At 35.9% G+C, this 20,278-nt stretch overlaps 3 protein-coding genes across 6 annotated transcripts; 2 read left to right on the top strand and 1 right to left on the bottom strand.

Annotated features, from left to right (window-relative positions):
• Nucleotides 1-3,362: 3,362 nt before the first annotated feature.
• On the bottom strand, nt 3,363-4,750 carry LOC133320663 (ubiquitin-related modifier 1-like). Of its 2 annotated transcripts, XM_061529296.1 has the most exons (3): nt 4,708-4,750; nt 4,383-4,546; nt 3,363-4,153 (listed from the first exon to the last, which is right to left on the bottom strand). In XM_061529296.1, the coding sequence occupies exons 1-3, from the start codon at nt 4,733-4,735 to the stop codon at nt 4,025-4,027; spliced, it is 321 nt and encodes a 106-aa protein (XP_061385280.1). In that variant the 5' UTR covers nt 4,736-4,750; the 3' UTR covers nt 3,363-4,024. The 2 variants fall into 2 exon arrangements, with proteins under 2 accessions (XP_061385280.1, XP_061385278.1); XM_061529294.1 differs by lacking the exon at nt 4,708-4,750 and having other exon boundaries at nt 4,383-4,701.
• Nucleotides 4,751-4,995: 245 nt separating this feature from the next.
• On the top strand, nt 4,996-11,579 carry LOC133320664 (partner of xrn-2 protein 1-like). 3 transcript variants are annotated; one of them, XM_061529297.1, is made up of 4 exons: nt 4,996-5,107; nt 10,464-10,676; nt 10,771-10,976; nt 11,315-11,579. In XM_061529297.1, exons 3-4 carry the CDS (start codon nt 10,813-10,815, stop codon nt 11,460-11,462), a joined length of 312 nt encoding a protein of 103 aa, XP_061385281.1. In that variant the 5' UTR covers nt 4,996-5,107; nt 10,464-10,676; nt 10,771-10,812; the 3' UTR covers nt 11,463-11,579. The 3 variants fall into 3 exon arrangements, with proteins under 3 accessions (XP_061385281.1, XP_061385282.1, XP_061385283.1); XM_061529298.1 differs by having other exon boundaries at nt 5,107-5,245; XM_061529299.1 differs by lacking the exon at nt 4,996-5,107 and adding an exon at nt 5,361-5,532.
• Nucleotides 5,548-8,071, top strand: LOC133320662 (uncharacterized). Its single transcript, XM_061529293.1, has one exon. It carries the CDS (start codon nt 5,767-5,769, stop codon nt 6,703-6,705), a length of 939 nt encoding a protein of 312 aa, XP_061385277.1. The 5' UTR covers nt 5,548-5,766; the 3' UTR covers nt 6,706-8,071.
• Nucleotides 11,580-20,278: the final 8,699 nt, after the last annotated feature.

The following is a 20,278-nucleotide window of genomic DNA, read 5'->3' as shown; positions in this document are numbered from 1 at the left end:
AGTTCAGGATGAGGTAACGTAGTATATGCCGTAACCAGCTCCGTGCTACGAAATGGGAACGGCTTCATTAAAGTCTGCAATATTGGTTCCCGTACCATTTATTGAAAAAAAAGGAACGAGGTGAAAAATGCATATCGGACCCAGAGGTGAGATCATACTGCTTTACTTTGAGGAGAGGAGAGTGTTCTGATAATTATAATGAATTTGAAAATATTGATGTCAGTGATATTGAGAATAATGATCAAGTAACGTTGGTTAATCTTTTAAAGTCGTATGGGGATTATTTTGCTAAAAATATTGGCGACATAGGGTGTACAAATTTAGGTGAAATGGCTATTGAGCTCGAAACAAACAAACCGGTAGTTCGAAAGCCGTATAGATTAGCGCTTACGGAAAGAGAAGTTGTAAAGACAATGGTAAATGATTTAATAAAAGGGGGTATTATTAGAGAATCGAATTCGCAATACGCATCTCCGATTATATTAGTACAAAAAAAATAGGGGGACTATAGATTGTGTCGATTCAGGGAATTAAATAGGATTACTATTAAAGATAGATTCCCTATGCCTCATATAGATGACCAATTAAATAAGTTGTCGGGTAAACAATATTTTACAAATTTAGTCTTATTTTCCGGCTACCATAACTTATCAATTAGAGCAGATTCTATGCATAAAACGTCATTAATTACTCTTGATAGTCTTTATGAATATTTGAGGGTACTATTCGGGTTAGCCAATGCCCCGTCAGTTTTCATGAGGGTAATCCCAAAAAAAAAATTAGTGAAACTTGTGGGTAGTGATGAAATTGTAACCTTTATGGATGACATGTTACTATCAACTTCGAGCGTACGTGATGGTTTAAAATTATTAGAAAAGGTACTATCTCAGTTGCGTAAAGCAGATTTAAAATTAAACCTTAAAAAGTGTTCATTCCTTAAAACAAAAGTTTCATTTCTGGGTTATGAGACTAGTTCGAATGGTTTTAGGACCGGTAATCATAAAATACACGCAGTGGAGAATTTCTCTAAGCTGAATAATCTACATCAATTACGACAATTTTTGGGACCCTTTAGTTCTGACCTTTAGTTTAGACCCTGTACTTCAGAAAGTTCATTAATAAATTTGCAATCATAGCGAAGCCGTTGACAGATTTAACAAAAAAGAAATCTGAATGGATCTAGGATAGTAAACCTGTGTGGGCTTTATACGACCCATTACTACCTTGTGAGATACATAAAGACGCAAGTAGAATAGGGGTAGCGTGAATTTTATTCCAACTTTAAACGGAAGGCGAATTAAAACCAGTGTTTTATTATAGTAGTTACTTCTCTCGAAGAAAGTATGTATCATAGTTATGATCTTGAGACGTTAGCTGTCGTTGATTCTTTAAAAAAAATCGTATATATGTTTATAGACAATTAATCAAAGTAGTTACCGATTGGTCAGCTGTAAGGTATACATTGCTCAAAAAGGATTTAATCCTTCGTATAGCAAGGTGGCGGCTTACGATCCAGGAATACGATATCCAGATCGCATATAGACCGGGAGAACGTATGACGCATGTCGATGCTCTCAGTCGCAGTCCGACATAGGTGAAGCTAAGTCAACAAAACACATTCGGTATTCTCAAGAGTTCGATAGGTATATAAATATGATATCTGCTGATGACTGGTATTTGACTATTCAGCGGCAAGATGATAAATTAAATAGCATAATAAAGCAATTATCAGAAGGTCAGGCTTGCACTGATGTTAAAAATGATTATAGAATTAAAAATAATCGATTATACAGGAAAACTATAAAGGGCTGCTAAGTTAGTCGTTCCTTCCTTTGCAAGATGGAAGTTTATGCAAAAATTTCACGATCAAACAGGTCATATCGGCTTCAAACAATGTGAGGAACTAATTAAATCGGATTATTGGTTTCCTAAGAGGACTCGTTTTATTAAAAAAATATGTGAATCATTGTTTGGAGTGTTCATATTCAAAAGGAGATTATGGTAAACGAAGTGATGAGTTACATCCCATTCCTAAGTCTTCTATTCCTATGGAATTAGTTCACATTGATCATCTCCGGCCTTTTGGTAAAACTAAAAAGGGTCATCAATGTATTTCAATGATAGTAGATTCCTTTTCAAAGTTTTTGTTAAAACAATGAATTCCGTAGAGGCTGTAATTTATTTTAAAAGATATGTTTAGTTTGTTCGGTTATCGGAGAAGAGTAGTATCAGATAGAAATTTGGCTTTTACTAGTAGAATTTTCAAAGATGTTTTCAACTAATCATAATTTTCGCCATACTTTAAATCCTATAGCATGTCCACGCGCCAATGGACAGGTTGAACGATACAACCGTACATTATTGGATGCTATGCGTACTCGTAATATAGATACTAACCTGTGGACAGAGTGTATACCCGATGTGGTTTGGGGAATCAAAAATATAATTAACGGAAGTCTAGGTTATCACCCTTATGAAATTATGTTTAGTCATAGAGATCGACTCATGTCTAATTTGATCGGGAACGAAAATTTTAAGCCGGTTGACGAGAAACGTAAAAATGCTTCCGAGCGATTAAAACGAAAAGCCATAATTATGAAGAAAAAATATGAAAAGCTTCGTAAACCTGAGAATAAATTTAACAAGGGAGCTTTAGTTCTCTATAAGCAATCGCCCACGTTAAGTGAAGTTAAGAATGTAAATAGTGAGTTGCGAGTGTTGTATTCTAGGCCTTACATTGTACAAAAGGTTCTTGATAATGGGCGACATGAAATCGATAGCGTTAAAGCAATGAGGGGCTCTAGAGTTTTCGGGAATTGGTGCAGCAGATTCTCTTAGACTATATCGTAGTGCTCCAGACTTTAGTGAGACTAGTAGTGATGATGACTTGGTAACTAGAGATGATCTTATTGGTTTATTGGAAAGCTAATCGAATGTTTGCGCCAATTGCGGCGCAATTGTTCCAGGATGGCCGACTGTAACAAAAAATAAGAGGAGCTGTATTGACTAAGGGGCGAGTTGGCGGCGGGCGAGGTGTGGAGTGGTGTGATGTATCGAGGAGGGGAGAGGTGTGGTGAGGAGAGGTGAGGAGAGGTGTGGTGAGGAGAGGAGAGGAGAGGGGAGGAGAGATTATATAAAGAGCCTTTTTGGATGTAATTGTGCATTACTTTGTGAAATTGGAAATAAACAAGTGATTTACCAAGAAGACGTACTGTTTTAATTATTTTCTTTGAAAAGTCAGTTGTGTTTTGTAATTAAAGTAATAATATGTCGGAGAAACACTTTTCTCAACGACATCATCTATAGTCGTTGAGGACTTGGCGGGCGTCATGAGGGTAAAGTGCGAACACAAAACACGTCGATTATGGTTTTCACAACATTTAATTTAGTTTCAGCACGTTTAAATCACAAAATCACAGTACACATTCAAGCCGATAATTAATAATCAGAAAGACAAGTTTTAACTGTTAAGACCGAGCAGTGAGTTCAAAGCGCCACTTCTTAACACCACCAATAAACCAACTCCAAGGATCCAACTCGATCCATCCCCAATTTACACCTCAACCTGTGACAACTGTCAAACTGTCTTATATAAAGATGACGCCTCGACCTCACTCAAGCTACGTGCTCTGCTCTGATTGGTCGTTACTTAAATTACGACAATAATGTTATTTAATCTGTGAAAAACGTAACTTATAAAGTAAGATCAAATTAAAAGTTATTAGAAGTTTTTACAATTTCAATAAACATTAAACATTGCACACTATGCGTTAAACAGTAATTCAGTTGACAATGGCTACTTAATAACTTCCTACTTTAAATATAATCACAAATCCGTTATTAGAAACATGTTTTAGGCTTTACAACAATGTAAAAATGCGTATTAAATTATATTAAGATTTCTAAAATGTGTTTAGATGATAAAGAGACAATTTTATGCAGTATCGTACAATCAACCAGCAACTCCATCAATGGCTTCCTCCGACATATATATAAAATTAATACAGAGGTCAGTTATTTATTTTCATCCCCCGTGTAAGGTGGATATGAATGTGATCTCATCGTTTGTTTGTAGCTCATATTCCAGTTCACCAAACAGTTCCCAATCCGCATCATTTATCAGCACCAGTATCCCGGGACGCACCGACTCCCCCTGGAATGTTAATAAAATGATTCGTTAATCATATTAACAAAACAAAATATTTACGTTAATTTGAAAAGTTTAACTAATATTCTGTTTTTAAACTTTTAAGTCGAAGCTTTATACAGTTACCACTGTTAATTTTTTTACGTACTTCATAATTTTAAGTGTATTTTTGTATTGACAAAGTTATACATATAATTTCATATATTATGTTAATATGATAGTGTATTCGTCTCACCTGCAGAAATAGTTCGGGTCTTTCTTTCAATAAATTGTCTTTTATCCAAATCAAAAGTTCTTTTATCCTCCATTTTTCAATATCAGCATCCGGGAAATATTTCCTCGCCGGCGGTAACTCTACGACATGCTTCTTGATTTTATCAAACAGTAACTCAGCTCCACCTCCAAAATGTATATGAATATTCAAACCATTTGCCATTTTAAATGTGTATAAGAAAAAAATTCAAGCAAAGTTCGGACTTATTTTATATAAGTGGATATATAAATATTTCTTCACACATAACAATAATATATTTTAATATCCTTCAGACTAAGATTTATACCTCCAATAGCAATTTCAATTATTTCCATTCGGTTTTAAACTTTTTCAGGTTATATTATGATTTTTATATCAAAGTCAAACAAATTATGAGTACGTTTAGTTTTTGCTCGAATAATTGTAATTGACAAAGTATTTACTGAAAGAGTTGTGGATTTAAATAAATATATTATATTTGTCTTGTGTATATAAATTAAATTTAATATTTGAGAATTGTATTAAATGCAATAAAAAACATTTTTTACAAATCAATCCCTTTAAAACTCGGTCACTTGTCAAAAACAACCGTAAATGTCAAATAAGTTGTTTACGAAACGCTATCAACGGTCAGTTCAGTATCGCAATAACTGATCACTGGGGTATATAAAGATACTAAGCTATTAAGTTTACTAACGGAGATTGAGGTGAGGAACGTGCTAGAACAAGTGTTTAGTTCGAATTTGCGTTCTTATTTTAGTTTTCCGGTGTTATCCTTATTGTTGAATTTCTGTTGATTGTCTATTTAGTATTCTGTGTGTATATATAAGTGTGTTGTAGTAGAAGTAAGTATTTATTTAGAGTAGATATGTACGGTGGTGAGCCCCCCGATCCTGGGGGAGGTTGTATTCCTAACCATGATTCCCTTGACCTTCTGCCCCCTACTGACCCGGTCCCGATCCCCTCTTCAAGAAAAAGGCAAAATTTAGATGACTCCAAATCTACTCATTTACAGAAAAAAAATACTATCGCCCAAACAGTCGGCTCGATCCAGTCGGTATATTCTGTTCCTGAGTATGAAGTGTCAAAAAAACGTTACTCAGATCAGGACGCAGCTCCGTTTTTGATCCATGTTAGTAGTGATTGTGAACTGACCTCTAGTACTTCCCTTCGTCCCATAAAGTTCGGCCTCTTCTTACATAAAAATCACATCAAGGACATAATTAAGGATGGTGTGAAGCGTATTGGTCGCAATCGAGTGTCTGTGGAATTTAAATCAGCGAATGCGGCTAATACCTTCCTGGATCACTCAGCTCTTGCTGCATCTAAATACATTGCTATAATTCCTTCATTTAATGTTACCCGTATGGGTATAGTAAGAAATGTGCCAGTGGAGTGGGCTCTAGAGGAGGTAGTCTCATCTTTAGTAGTCCCTGAGGGTTTTGGTGCCGTTGTTAGGGCTCGTCGGTTAAATAGAAAAACTACAGACAACAATGCTACTGTTTGGATTCCTACCCCTACAGTAGTATTAACATTCAATGGCCAAAAGCTTCCTGATAGGGTTTTTTGTTATTTCACCTCACTCCCAGTGCAAACATATATACTACCTACTATACAGTGCAACAAATGCTGCAGATTTGGACACATTGCTTCTCAATGCCGTTCTAAAGAGCGCTGTTTCATCTGCGCCCAGCCCCATGCAGGTATCAATTGTTCCAATCCATCCGTTCCCCCTACCTGTTTATTATGCTCCGGTAACCATAAAGCTACTGACTCCAATTGTCCAGAACATGCTAGACAGAGGGCAATTAAATTAGTGATGTCTCAAGAGAACATCTCCTATTCTGAAGCATCTGTTAGATTTCCTCAAGTTAGGAAATCTTTTGCAGATGTTTCCCGCTCCCAGTTTTCTCCCTCCACAATTGCAGTTCAAATCCCTCATACTTCAGCTCAATCTCCATCTTATGTTCAGAACTATCCTAACTCGGTTTCCTATCGACAGACCCATTTCACGCAGAAAACTCCTCCTGCTCCTGCATCCACTTCAGGCTATGACAAACAGTCCCATAATACTATAATTCGTTCACCTCCTTCCAGTCTTCCCAACGGTAGTGCTTATCCCTCAGAAAATATGACAGCCAATGATAATTTGTTAGACCTCCTCCTATCCACTATTTTAAACATAATCTCCCGTTTTGATGACTCCCAACTACCGAACAATGTTGTATCTAAGCTTAGTCAGATTTTAAATAGTATTCAAAATGCCAAACATCCTTCAATGGAACTGTCACAGCATTCACCATAAAAAAAATGATATTATTTCTCTCATTAATAATTACAACCCCTCTATTTTTGCCATTCAGGAGACATGGCTCAAGCCTGGCTCCAGCTTTAGGATTCCAGGTTATTCATGCCTCCGTGACGACAGGCCAGACGGTTATGCTGGTTCTGCCATTTTGATTTCTAGAAAAGTAATCTTTAACCAAATTTCTCTTCCTCCCCACAGTGAAGGCATTTCTGCCGTTGCTGTCAGAGCTTTGAATATTTCTTCCCTCTCTATTTATATCCCTAACCCTTCCCTTGCCCTACTCTCTGAGTTAAGGCATATTATCTCATTTCTTCCCCCTCCTGTCCTTATCTTGGGTGATCTTAATATCCACCATATCTCTTGGGGTTGTTACTACTCTGACTCTATTTCTAACCCCTTTCTTGATCTCTGTGATGAACTAAATTTATGTGTCTTGAATGATGGTTCCCCTACTCGTAGAGTGTCCCCGCATCAGAATCCAAATACTGCAGTTGATCTTTCAATAACTTCCCCCTCCTTGGCTCCTAGTTTGACCTGGTCTGTTCTCCCCTCTACTCATGGTAGCGACCATTTTACCATATTACTCTCTACCCCCGACCCCGCCTCCCCAAAACCTAACCCCACTCTTCCCCCTCTCCTTAAATTTAATTTATTCAAAGCTGATTGGCCACTTTTCAGATCCCTTCTGGATCAAGAAATCTCTCAAATTCCCTTAGTTAACTCGCACAACGTTCTTGCTATGTACCAACTCTTCAAAAACGCCGTTATAGTATCCGCGACTAATTCTTTCCCTCTTAAAAATTCAGTTACTGGTAAAATCTCTTCTCCTCCATGGTGGGATTCACAATGCACGGAGTGGTGTGAGAAACGCTCGAATGCAGAAAGAATTTATTCAGAGACTATGAGTCCAGAGAATTTCACCTCTTATCAGAGAGTGGCAGCCCAGACTATCAGGCTTCTGTCAGAAAAGAAAAGATCTGGTTGGTTTCGATTCTGTGAAGAACTCTCTCCTAGTACTCCCCCTACTAAGATTTGGAAGAATTTGAGACGTTTTCGGAATTCTGTTTCTGGTGCTATCATTTCATCTAATGACTCCTCAGGCTGGATTGACCAGTTCTCCTTCAAATTAGCCCCTCCTTCAGTTCCTTCCTTAGAAGAACTTTTCCCCCCCTTATCGCATTGTTATTCTTCTGACAAGTTTGAGTCCCCTTTCTCTTGGGAGGAGCTTTCAACCGTCCTTGAGGGTCTCAAGGACTCATCGCCAGGAATAGATGGTATTCCTTATTCTTTTATTTACAATTCTTCTACCCCCACGAAACTTGTTTTTTTATCCATCCTTAATAACATATTTTTAGCCTTTGGGATGGGAATAATTAATTGTGTTCTCCACTCCTCCCGAGGAGTGGAGAACACAATTAATTATTCCCATCTTGAAACATGGAAAGCCCAACTCAGACCCCTCTAGCTACCGACCAATAGCTCTGTCTTGCACTATGGCCAAGATATTAGAGCATTTGATTAAAAATCGATTAGAATGGTTTGTAGAGAGCAAAAAATTATTAGCTAAATCTCAATTTGGCTTCCGCAAAGGATTTGGTACCATCGACAGCTTAAGTATAATTCTGACCGACATCCGCATTGCTCTATCAAAAAAGGAATGTGTGGTTGGCGTTTTTTTAGATATTTCTTCAGCTTATGATAATGTTCTTCTTCCAATACTCAGGCAGAAAATGCTCCAGCTGAGTATTCCTGCGAGGTTGCTAAACATTATCCTCAGTCTTCTGTCTTCTAGATCTGTTTCCATTCGCTCTCCTAACTATAATTCTTCTCCTAGACAAGTATGGAAAGGGCTTCCCCAAGGCTCAGTCCTTAGCCCGTTACTCTTTAGTATGTACACATTCGACTTAGAACTCTCAGTCAATCCTTTTTGTGAAGTCCTCCAATATGCCGACGACTTGGCTCTTTATGTCTCTGCAAAGAAAATTGATGAGGCCTCTTCCCGTCTCAACTCAGCTGTAAGCTACCTTCAGGATTGGCTGCATAACCACGGGTTATCTCTATCTATTCCTAAAAGCAAAGTGGTAGTTTTTTCTCGTTTCAGATCTATTCCAGATATCTCTATTTCTTATAGACAACAAAAGTTTATGGTTAAGGATAAAGTCAACTTTCTTGGGTTTACTTTGGACTCGAGGCTAACTGGCATCCAACATATAAATAATATTATGAAAAAATGTGAAAATAATATTAACATTTTGCGTTCTCTTTCTGGTGTTTGGTGGGGCAGCCACCCCTATACTCAAAAAATTTTATACAATGCTATAATACGCAGTCATTTTGATTATGGATCCTTTCTCCTTGTCCCTTGTATTAAATCTGCCTTGTCTATTCTTGATAAAATTCAAGCTAAATGCCTGAGAATAATTTGTGGGGCTATGAAATCATCTCCAATTAACGCTCTTCAGGTAGAATGTGGTGAAGCCCCTCTGCATCTTAGAAGACAATACTTAAGTGACCGTTTCTTTTTAAAAGTCATTCAATTTTCTAATCACCCCCTCATTCCTAAACTGAACTCTCTCTCTGATCTCATTCCTTCTAACAAGTATTGGTCCCATAAAGAATATCCTTGTCTCCTTACTAGTTTAGTCAAATTCCTTCGTCTCCCTTGTCCCGTTCTACAGAACCAAATGTTCCCGCTTTTTGCCACTCCATATGATGTCCTTAACTTCCATCCTCAAATTTTGCTTGAGTTTGGCATTGATAAAGGTTCCGCTATTGCAAACGTTCAATTTCAAAATTACGTAAAAGAGCACTGGTCTGATTGGCTCTGCATTTATACGGATGCCTCAAAAATGGCCGACCAAAGTAATGCAGGTGCTGCTGTTTGGATCCCAAAATACAACATTATTTTAAATTTTAAATTTCCCTCCGAAATATCAATCTTCACTGCGGAGTCTATAGCTATTTTGGAAGCAGTGAGTTTTGTCGAGTCCCATAAGCTGAACAATTCTATTATTTTTAGTGATTCTAAAAGTTGCCTCCAGGCTATTGCAAGGAACCCTTTTATATCCAAACATAACTATCCCTACATTTTAAAGATTAAAGATATTCTCTTCCGTTGTAAAAGTAGTAATATCCAGGTCAGACTTGCGTGGATCCCTAGCCACTCTGGCATCCACGGCAATGAGACCGTAGACTACTATGCTAAAGATGCTACTAATACCGGCTGTATGGACCACTTCGGGGTTTATCCCAATGATTTGATCCCCATTGCAAAACAGCGTTTTTTCTCATCCTGGACACAGTATTGGCTAAAAACTAGCCGTTCCAAAGGGAAATACTATGCGGATGTCCAATCCTTGATTCCATTTCGTCCTTGGTTTTGCAATTTTAAAAACTTACATAAGCGCGTTTCTAGTATAATCTGTAGATTAAGGCTAGGTCACGCGTGTACCCCCGTCCACTTGGCTAAGCTACGCATAAAGGATAGCTCTCTCTGTGAGTGCGGTCTTGATGAAGGATCCCCAGATCACATCTTTTTCACATGCCCTCGACTGTCTTCCTCTCTCTATGATCTCCTCCCTCCCGATATCCCCCGCCCCATTGACTTCAAGTCCTTGCTCTCTTTTGTTGATTCTCCTTTTGTTTATATTCTATGTTCTTTTATTAACCAAAATAACATCAAACTGTAGATAGTGTGTCTTTTAATCAATTAACTATTTTTATATATAGTATGCGTCTTTTCTTGTTTGTTTTAGATACATCAACATTTTAGCTCTCGGTGAACGATCTCCGCAGTATTAAAGTTCTTAGTCTCTAGTCGCAACCTTGTTCATTCACAAATCCCTCTTTACATAGTTCAATATAATATTGGCACATGACATTGGCGAAATCTATAAGGAAACGCCACTAACCAAAAAGAAGAAGAAGAACGCTATCAACAATTTGCATATCTGAAGTAGTATTGTGATGTACGTCTTATGGTCTTAATTTAAATAACTACTGTTTTTTTCATACGTAATAACAATAACAATAATAGCATCACAATTTTTTATTACATAATAGTGCCGGAGCTAACTTTGTAACTAGTGCAATAAGAGAATAGCAATGAAAACCACTATTGACGTGGATTCCTTGCGCACGGAGCACGAATCGGACGAGCAATGGGAAGTGAGACGCAGCTTCATGATGGAGCATAAAGATAACTTCGAGGAATCCGAATTGATCACTCTCGCACAGTTGTTCACGAATATAGAGTTCCTGGGATGCAGGTATTTGACTTATAAAAATAAACAACTAATTTGTATTTATTCTACTCTTTGAGTTATTGGCATTTCCTTATACATTTCGCTAATGTCAAGTGTGAACGATACAACTAGTCTTAGAAGTTTCATAGCTGTATATATCAGTGACGAAACAAACTGAGTTTTAAAAACTTTTGCGTTTAAAATACCAACAATAGATGTTGATTCATAGATTTTGAAACAGATATTTGCAACTATTGACTATAATAAGAAATTTCAAGTTGTCCTATAAAATGTACCTTTTTTTTTAAATTTGAGTTAAGCCAATTTTAAAACGGCAATTAAATAAAACCTCCTTCCTTCAGATATCCTCAACAGACTATGAAAAGGATAGCAAAACTAGCTGAGAAAGTGTTGGCGCAGTATAAAAAAACAAGAGAGAACAAATTGAAGAGGACATTTGTTCAAGCGAGTGACGCGGCTGAGCAGAAAGCTAAACGATCATTCAAATAATGTAATGTGGGCGGAATTAAAGCTCAAATACAACTACACAGAGGGAATATTATATCCACCGTCACCAGGTGACATCTGTTTTTGATAAATTAATTAAAAGATTAAAATTCTAGCAAACGTGTTTTATTGAGAGTTACATCAGAGACAAGAAGGTGTATATGTGGCAGTAGTGATGTGTGTCACAAAAATGTTGTGCCAATCGGTAAAGAAGGGTATAATTTTAATATTACAACACTCTTACCAAATTACAGCCCTTCTTTTAAAATAAGAAATACAACAATTCAATAATAGGCACAAAACATCTCTAATTACACAATATGTCTTATTACACAATATAACTTAACTTAAAATCAATCACAACAATATGCTTTCTCTAATTATTTAAACTTAGTTACTTACTCTTACCAAACAATAACTTTACTAATCCAATCTTCCTTCTTAGATACTGAAATTGATCTCTAGGTAAAGCTTTTGTGAATATATCAGCATATTGCTCTTTAGTACATATATACTTTAAATCAATTTGTTTTTCAGCAAACTTTTCTTTGATGAAATTATATTTAACATCTATATGTTTACAGCGTTTGTGATAGTCTACATTTTTAATTAAACAAATTGCACTTTGATTGTCAATATGTAATATCACTGTATCTTGATTAAATGAATTAATATCAGTTAATAGTCTTTTCAACCACAGAGCCTCTTTTGTAGCAGCACATGCTGCCATAAATTCTGCCTCCGTAGTGGATAGAGCAACACTTTGTTGACGTTGAGTTGCCCATGTTACAGCAGCTCCATTCTTTATAAAAACATATCCGGTCAAAGACCGTCGTGTGCCTGTATCTTTAGCATAATCGGCGTCACTATATGCTTGTAGTGTATTACTACTAGATGATTGATAACACAGACCATAGTTTTGTGTTTCCTTTAGATACTTCATAATTTTCTTCACTACATTCCAGTGTGTGTGATCATAACAATTGAGATATCTACTCACCAGACTGACTCCATACATAATATCAGGCCTGCTTACTATAGCTAGGTGCATCAAGGAGCCAGCAGCTTCCCTGTACTGTATATTCTTATCTGGAGCAGCTGAGCTGTTTTCTAGTATGGTGTGAGGATCTACTGGAATGACATTACAATTAGCATTCTGCATATTAAATTTACATAATAATCTTTCAATGTAGTTTGCTTGGTGAATAAATATGCATCCTTTGGACTTCTCTATCTGTAGTCCAACAAAATTATTTGGTTTACATTGTTTAATATCAAAATTTTTACTCAATTCATGTATAATTAAATCCAAAGATTCTTTTGATCTTGATAACAAGAGCCCATCATCGACATACAGTAGCAGATATACTATGTCATTGTTTACATTACCAATATAAACACATTTATCTGAATGACTATTTTCAAATCCAAATTTCTTTAGTAAACTATCAAATTTATTGTTCCAGCATCTAGGTGCTTGTTTAAGACCATAGAGTGACCGATTGAGTTTACATACTTGGTTTGGTAGTGCTTTCAAACCTTCTGGTGGTGTCATATATATGTCCTCTTGTATGTTTCCATATAGAAATGCGGTTTTAACATCAAATTGAACCATCTCTAGATTATGTTGAGCAGCTTCTGAAAGTAAAACCCTAATAGAATCATATCTTACTGTGGGTGAGAAAGTTTCTGTGTAATCTAAACCTTTCGTTTGAGCACACCCTTTAGCACATAATCTTGACTTGTATAGTGGACCAGATGGCAGGTTTTTAATACGAAAAACCCATTTACAGCCAATTACTTTTGTTCCTTGTGGTTTATCCACCAGCTCCCAAGTCTTGTTTTCTCTATGTGCCAACAACTCTTCACTAATTGATTGTTTCCACTTTCCTGCACTTTCATTGTCTGTAGATATTGCTTCACTGTATGTTTGTGGGACATCTTGCTGATCTGAAAAGCCATCAGAGCATAAGTAGGTATTACCTTCTATATTTCTTCTATTTTTTGATCTGGTTGTCACATTTGAATATATGTCTTGCAAATCTATTGTTTCTTCAGGTTCATACAAAGATCCTTCATCTGAGTGATATGACTCATCACTTGTTGCACTTTGTTCTGATGTTTCTAATGTTAATTCACTATTATGGTTTTCAGCTTTATGTGTATCAGGTTCTGAAGTGAATTCTGAGAGAGGTAGATTAGCATAATGTCTCATCACTGTATTTTCCAAGAATACAACATCTCTACTTATAAACACCTTCCTTATTTTAGAGTCATAAAGCCTATAACCTTTGGTCTGTTCACTGTATCCAATGAATACCATTTTAGTTGCCTTTGAGTCGAATTTCTTGACTTTCTCTTTAGGTTTATGAACCATTGCTTCACATCCAAAGATCTTCAAATGGGTGATATCAGGCTTTTTGCCTGTCCAGATTTCTTCAGGTGATCGGAACCCCAGTGCTCTAGTCGGGCAGCGGTTTGTAATGTATGCTGCTGTGGACACTGCTTCTGCCCAAAACTGCTTTTGTAATTTAGCATTTAATAACATACACCGTGCTCGTTCTAGTAAGGTGCGATTCATGCTTTCAGCTCACCCATTTTGTTCTGGTGTGTAAGGTGTAGATGTTGGATGAGTAATTCCATTATTTATTAGAAAGGATTTAAACTCATTACTTAAATATTCTCTCCCATTATCTGTGCGAAGGGTCTTTATTGATAAATTAAGTTGATTTTCAACTATGGCTTTGAATTCTTTAAATTTATCAAAAACATCTGACTTATTCTTTATTAAATAAACAAATACTTTCCTGGAATAGTCATCGATGAAGGTAACAAAGTAATGTGTTCCTCCCAGTGACTGAACCTCCATGGGGCCACAGACATCCGAGTGTATGAGTTCTAATAAGCCTTTTGCTCTGCAACCTTCTGAAGGAAATGGATTTCTTGACTGCTTTCCCTCCAAACATGAAATACATACAACTTTGTCTTTGTTTTCAATTTTTACCCCTGTACTTTCTGATAATTTATTTAGGTCTTCAAAGTTTAAATGTGCCATCCTTTGATGCCATAAGTAAGCGTCACTACTTTTAACTGTAGATATGTATGCTGAAACTTGATGTGTTTTGAGCCGGTACATATTATTTGTCAGTTTTGCTTCTGCCACTTGTTTATTCATTTTATTAAATATTCTGCAACCTTCTTTGTCAAATTGTACATGACAACCATTCTTTATTATTTGACTTACTGAAAGTAGGTTGGTGGCCAACTCAGGAACATAAAGAACATTGTTTACTTCAATCACTTCAGATTTGCCACTTTGGTCAGCAACATTTAGTTTCACTTTACCACATGCTTTCACAGTGAGTTTCTTGTCATCAGCCACTTTAATAGTATCAACCAGAGGTGGTATTTCATCATAGAGCCAGTCACGGTGCATTGTGAGATGCATTGATGCTCCCGAGTCTACATACCAGCCATTGTCATTACTCATTGATGCTGAAAATACTGCCACATAGCCGGAGTTCTCATTTGACTTTTGTTCCTTTTTCTTGCTTCTACAGTACTTGCTTACATGCCCATACTTGTTGCAGATAAAACACCTTGGACCTTTATTTGCTTTACTTGATTTGTCTGAAGTTTGTTTGGCATTCTGCGAGATAATTTTACTTCTGTTAACATACAGCGCAGCATTATCTGACTTTCTAACGTCTTGTAACGAATGTAGTGGCCTGGTTTGTCCATTGTGTGTTCACACACTGCTGACTTCTACGCACGCCTGTTTTTGATATCTGAGATGTCACATCTACTATACAGGCCACTACATTCGGTTTGATAAACCTCAAATCCTCGCTCGGGAAGACAAGTATATACCGAGATTAATTCGCGAGGCTATTGAAATTAAAAAACATCCCAATTTCAAAAGAGAAGATGGCTGGAATCTATCAAACACCTGGGACCCCGTTCTTAAAAATATAAAATCCCATGTCCGAAACCACACCGCAGGACCTCAAGACACCGTGAGCGCATTCTGCCGGCATCCAGAGCGGTACGCCAGAAAATTAAGAAATCGATGGCGGTAGATAATAAATAACAAGGACCAACTGACAGACACTCACACCTCGTCTGCCCGTGATCACGGTTGCTGCAAAGTAACCGTAACGTCGGGATTATGTAGTTTTTAAATAATAAAATCCGCGTAGTAAATCCGAATAACACTAGTTTCATTACAGTGGAATTCTGTTGTCGGAGGTCATCGACCAGGTTCAAATACAACTCATCTCTTCATATTATTACATGATTGACTGAATATTTCTTGTGGTATCTCAATTTGCTTGTCATTTTTTATCCATACATTAGTTGGCTGTTTATTATAACAAAGGAATAGACATTTACTTTATATAAGGAAAATGTTTTATTTATACAATAACATATGTAGTTAATGTATATGTTAAAAGGCTTGGCTTGGAAGAAATCCAGAGGAAATATTTCAGGAGTGCATAGTGTGTAGTGAATGTCGAGGGTAATTGAACATTTTTTAAATAAAAAAAAATTACTTTTGGTGTAAAAGTAGTTTGTGTTGTATTGAAATGACAAAAACAGAAAGTATAAGAAAGTCCTTTTATTCACATATACAATTTTCTTTCACGATTTTTTTTTACAAAATGATTGATCAATTAAACAGAAAATATAATTTGATGCAACATTCATAACTTAACAAACGTATTTTGAATCTAAGGTTATTATTCACTAATTGTTGGACACGTTTTTAATGATTAGCAAATTGGTAATAAAATGAAATAATGCACACACGACTTGTTCGTGAATGGGATGAACGAAGACACTACAAGAAGCGTTACTACAAGGTTTCGAAAAATTTATTATTTATTTATTTATTTTTACTTATTCTCCTGGAATACAAAAGGTATACTGATAATTTATAGGACCAGGAATAGTGCAAGTCCGCTAAACGTCACTAATACTTTAAAGGATTTTTTTTCACAATTACTAATAAATTAAACTCATAAATAACTTTTTGCAGCTCTTTGTGTTGCCAACATAAAATTATTGAATCTAGATATTGAAGAGATACTCAATACAAGTTGTTATTGATTATAACACATTCTATATTTATTAATATTATTTATTGTAATGTTGCATAACCTGCATTAACTTAGTACTGGGATAAATAGATGTCGATTTGTATTTTGAAAGTATAAAAACTGGCTTCAATCATTTTTACTAAAATAAATAATGAATAAAAATCATTAAGATTTTGAATTTACATCACAACCGTAATCCGCTGGTCCCGACCGAATGATTTTAATGGTTTAATTGGAGTTATCTATGGACGGGACGGAGACTGAGTGAGTGGCAACCCTAACTTCGAAGACGGTAAGTCAGTTAAATATATAAGTTACTTTACCAACTGCAGTTTCTGATAACCGTTACACAGTTCTCCGGTCAACAATTTCTACAGTCCATCGATGGATTAATTGCCTTTGTGAGTTTCAGCTTGGTTTATAAATACTATCTTACTAACAACTCCATCTACTGCCAAAGAGCTTAGCTTACTTTACATCGCCATCTAATGTCAAGAAGGTTCTTTTTTTAACATTGTCATCTATTGTCGAAAAGCTTAATTTTGTTTAACATTCCCATCTATTGTTGAAAAGATTAAGTTTTCCATGAGAACGCCATCTATTATCAGAAAGCCTAAGTTTGCTTTACAGTACCATCTATTGTCGAAAAGCTTAATATTGTTTAACATTCCCATCTATTGTTGAAAAGATTAAGTTTTCCATAGGAACGCCATCTATTATCAGAAAGCCTAAGTTTGCTTTACAGTACCATCTATTGTCGAAAAGCTTAATTTTGTTTAAAATTTCCATCTATTGTTGAAAAGATTAAGTTTTCCATGAGAACGCCATCTATTATCAGAAAGCCTAAGTTTGCTTTACAGTACCATCTATTGTCAAAAGCTTAATTTTAACAACGCCATCTATTGCCGAAAGAATTCTTTTATTCGCCTTGCCATCTCTTGTCAAGAAGTCATAGATTTTTATAAACACCATCTATTGTGAAGAGACTTGGTTGTCAACCCCCTCTGTTGTCCAGAGGCTTTATTGTAGTTTAAGATCTCTATCTATTGTCAGATGTTTTCCTTATATTGTTTTCTATTTACCTTTTCATAAAAAAGAGCTTTGCCATATTTGTAAAACGCTTTGGAGCCGTTATATATATAACATATATATATAATATATTATATCATTAGTAGGGCAATTTGAAGATTACTCATCGATAAAATTTATAGTTTATCACGATTAAAAGAAATTCTTTTGGTATTTTTTTTCATTTTAGTTGGTTATTATTTCTTTATTGACAAAACTAGGTTGCAATACTTTAAAGTGTTTTAGCATTAATATTGTTCACTTCGCTTAGATCTTCTTGTCATTTGTTCGGGGTAGTAAATAACTTTAGACTTCAAAGAATATTCTTATTTCCTTACTAAGATTACTTATAGCCTGTATGATATAGCAATATAATGAATATCCCATAATTTTAGCAGTTATATTGCAAGAAATCAAACTTTGTCACTTGTATTTTTTGTTTATACAGGGCTTTAATAAAAATAAATTAATTCTTTTAGCCATGTAACCCAAAAAAAATATTTGATTATTTTGAAATTAATGATATGGAAATTGCATAATTTATTAAAAAAGTAACGAGTAAATATTTAAGAGAATTTAAATAATCTTAAAAAACCAACAATAACCTCTAGAAGGGGCATTACTTTTGCTTAGTTGTACACGAGTTAAGACACTTTATTTTAACAGCTCTTATCTATTGTAGTGTTTTCCTAATAATAAAATTGTTTCCTAAAAAAAATATCCTCACAATAAACAATCAGGACGCCAACCCCTCCGTACTGTCTCATGAAAAGCATTAGAGCTGAATGTATGTAAAAAAGGTATGTATATTCAATTATTTACTCAATTTAGGAAAGTTTGTTTTTGTAGGACGTTAAGTAAACTGAATTATATATATTAAAAACGATGTAATAATGTTTCAAACTCCCAATGAGATTTTAGGTCAATAAAATTATTGTTTTTTTACATTCATTAAATTTATATAATAAAATGAAATTAAAGGTAAGACACAAAAAAAAAAGATTTATTAATATTTACAACATTTTTATAAATGTGCTTAATATTAAACACACAAAATTATAAATTCATGTAACAATAATTTTACTTCATTTATCTTGTTTCGTCACTAACACCGGGGGAAGTTCTATCCTTATATAATTAACTATTGATTCTTTAATACACACACGTCTTTTTTGTCAACATATTAAATGAGAAATCCTTTGAAGAACAGTGAAGTAATGAAATAATAACACTATCATTAAAAACAAAACCGCTAACACGAGGTGATTTAATATAATACAAGTTAGTGGAACGGGCAAGGTCGAGTCAGATTGCTAGTTGCTAGGTTTGGAAGCATGTTGCTGCGCCTTTAACATTTATCTTTAGGACTCAGAAACCTTACGAAGATGTCCGAATGTTACGAAGACTACTTTAGTAAGTCTTTGTTTCAAATTGCTTATTTTATAAAGTGCTTATCTTAAAAGAACCAAAGGTAGTTTTCATGGTTCTCTCTCTCTGCCTGGCTCGGGGCTTTCTCTAATTTTGCCTCCTCTCGACAGAGGGCGGAGGTGACCACTGGTCTGCCCATCAGGACTACACTTCCAATGTTGGGCCTTTCTGAAGATAAGACTCCATTCTCCTCTGGAGACAACTGTGTCCTTTTCTCTGTAATGCAACTATCGCTGCGTTGTCTCGCTAGTTGGTGAGATAGTCTATTAAAAACCCATGGAACTACCATACTCTAAGCCACAATTATCACTATTAATAATTAATCAACATATAAAACAGGGAACAAATAGATAGAAAGTAGACTACTTCCTGTTGGTCCAGAACCACACAAGCACTAAAACACGTGTAGTGCTAAAGTGTTACAAATTAAAAGTTACTTAAATATTAGATAAAACAAACAGATGAGTTGTTTAAAGTAATGTATAAAAACTAAAACTCTTAACATTGTAGAAATTAAGAAAAATAAGAAAAGAAATAAAAAAAGTGGAGGAAACTTGACGATAATAGAACTTATAAGCAACGCACACGACCGAAGAGGACGAAGGGGGCAGCTGGAATCTCGTTAATCCATTAACGCACGACACTAATTATATTTCCTGACCTGCCTCCAACCAACCGCAAAATGATTAGCGCCATCGTAACGGCAGAACACTTTCAAATCCCTATCTCCCTTTAATGAAGAAGGTGCTCCGAGATTGTGTAAGTCGTCATCAGAATTGGTACGCGAGATATTCTCATAGGGAACTTTGCTTACGTCCTAAGATCAATTAGTACGTTTGTAAGGTCTCGCACCACGAGGATCCTGCAGCAACCTTAGTCCACAGGATTTTAGAGATTCCACCCGAAGTTGCCGAAGAGACTGCGGTCATCTGGTTGAACCTTGTCCAGTTCGTGTGGCTTCCCCTCAGTACTAAGCAAGGTATTAATTCGAACAACGGATTTCCCAAACCCAGGAGCGATTTCATCTCCCCTGCGGAATCACCGCTCCATACACCTCGCCAAGAGAGGGGACATGAGGTCGAGCGAACACACAATGGGCGTGATAATCCCAGTCTACCTGCAACCAACTCCTCGTTGCTTCCGTACTTGCTACGTTTAGCCCGGTGAGCAACATCAAGCGGTCGCTGGCCCGAGAATACCTGTGCGTCCACTATAACCCTGACA

Source organism: Danaus plexippus, unplaced genomic scaffold (genome assembly GCF_018135715.1).
Source record: "Danaus plexippus unplaced genomic scaffold, MEX_DaPlex mxdp_45, whole genome shotgun sequence".
Taxonomy (NCBI): domain Eukaryota; kingdom Metazoa; phylum Arthropoda; class Insecta; order Lepidoptera; family Nymphalidae; genus Danaus; species Danaus plexippus.
This window is presented reverse-complemented; position numbering and strand designations above follow the sequence as displayed.

Excerpts from the sequence above, each read along its gene's own strand:
- LOC133320663 (XM_061529294.1), bottom strand. The coding sequence starts at position 4,583 with ATGGCAAATGGTTTGAATATTCATATACATTTTGGAGGTGGAGCTGAG. Across the intron at positions 4,154-4,382 it reads GACCCGAACTATTTCTGCAG|GGGGAGTCGGTGCGTCCCGG; the intron begins GTGAGACGAATA and ends TTAACATTCCAG.
- LOC133320662 (XM_061529293.1), top strand. The coding sequence starts at position 5,767 with ATGGGTATAGTAAGAAATGTGCCAGTGGAGTGGGCTCTAGAGGAGGTA.
- LOC133320664 (XM_061529297.1), top strand. The coding sequence starts at position 10,813 with ATGAAAACCACTATTGACGTGGATTCCTTGCGCACGGAGCACGAATCG. Across the intron at positions 10,977-11,314 it reads ATAGAGTTCCTGGGATGCAG|ATATCCTCAACAGACTATGA; the intron begins GTATTTGACTTA and ends TCCTTCCTTCAG.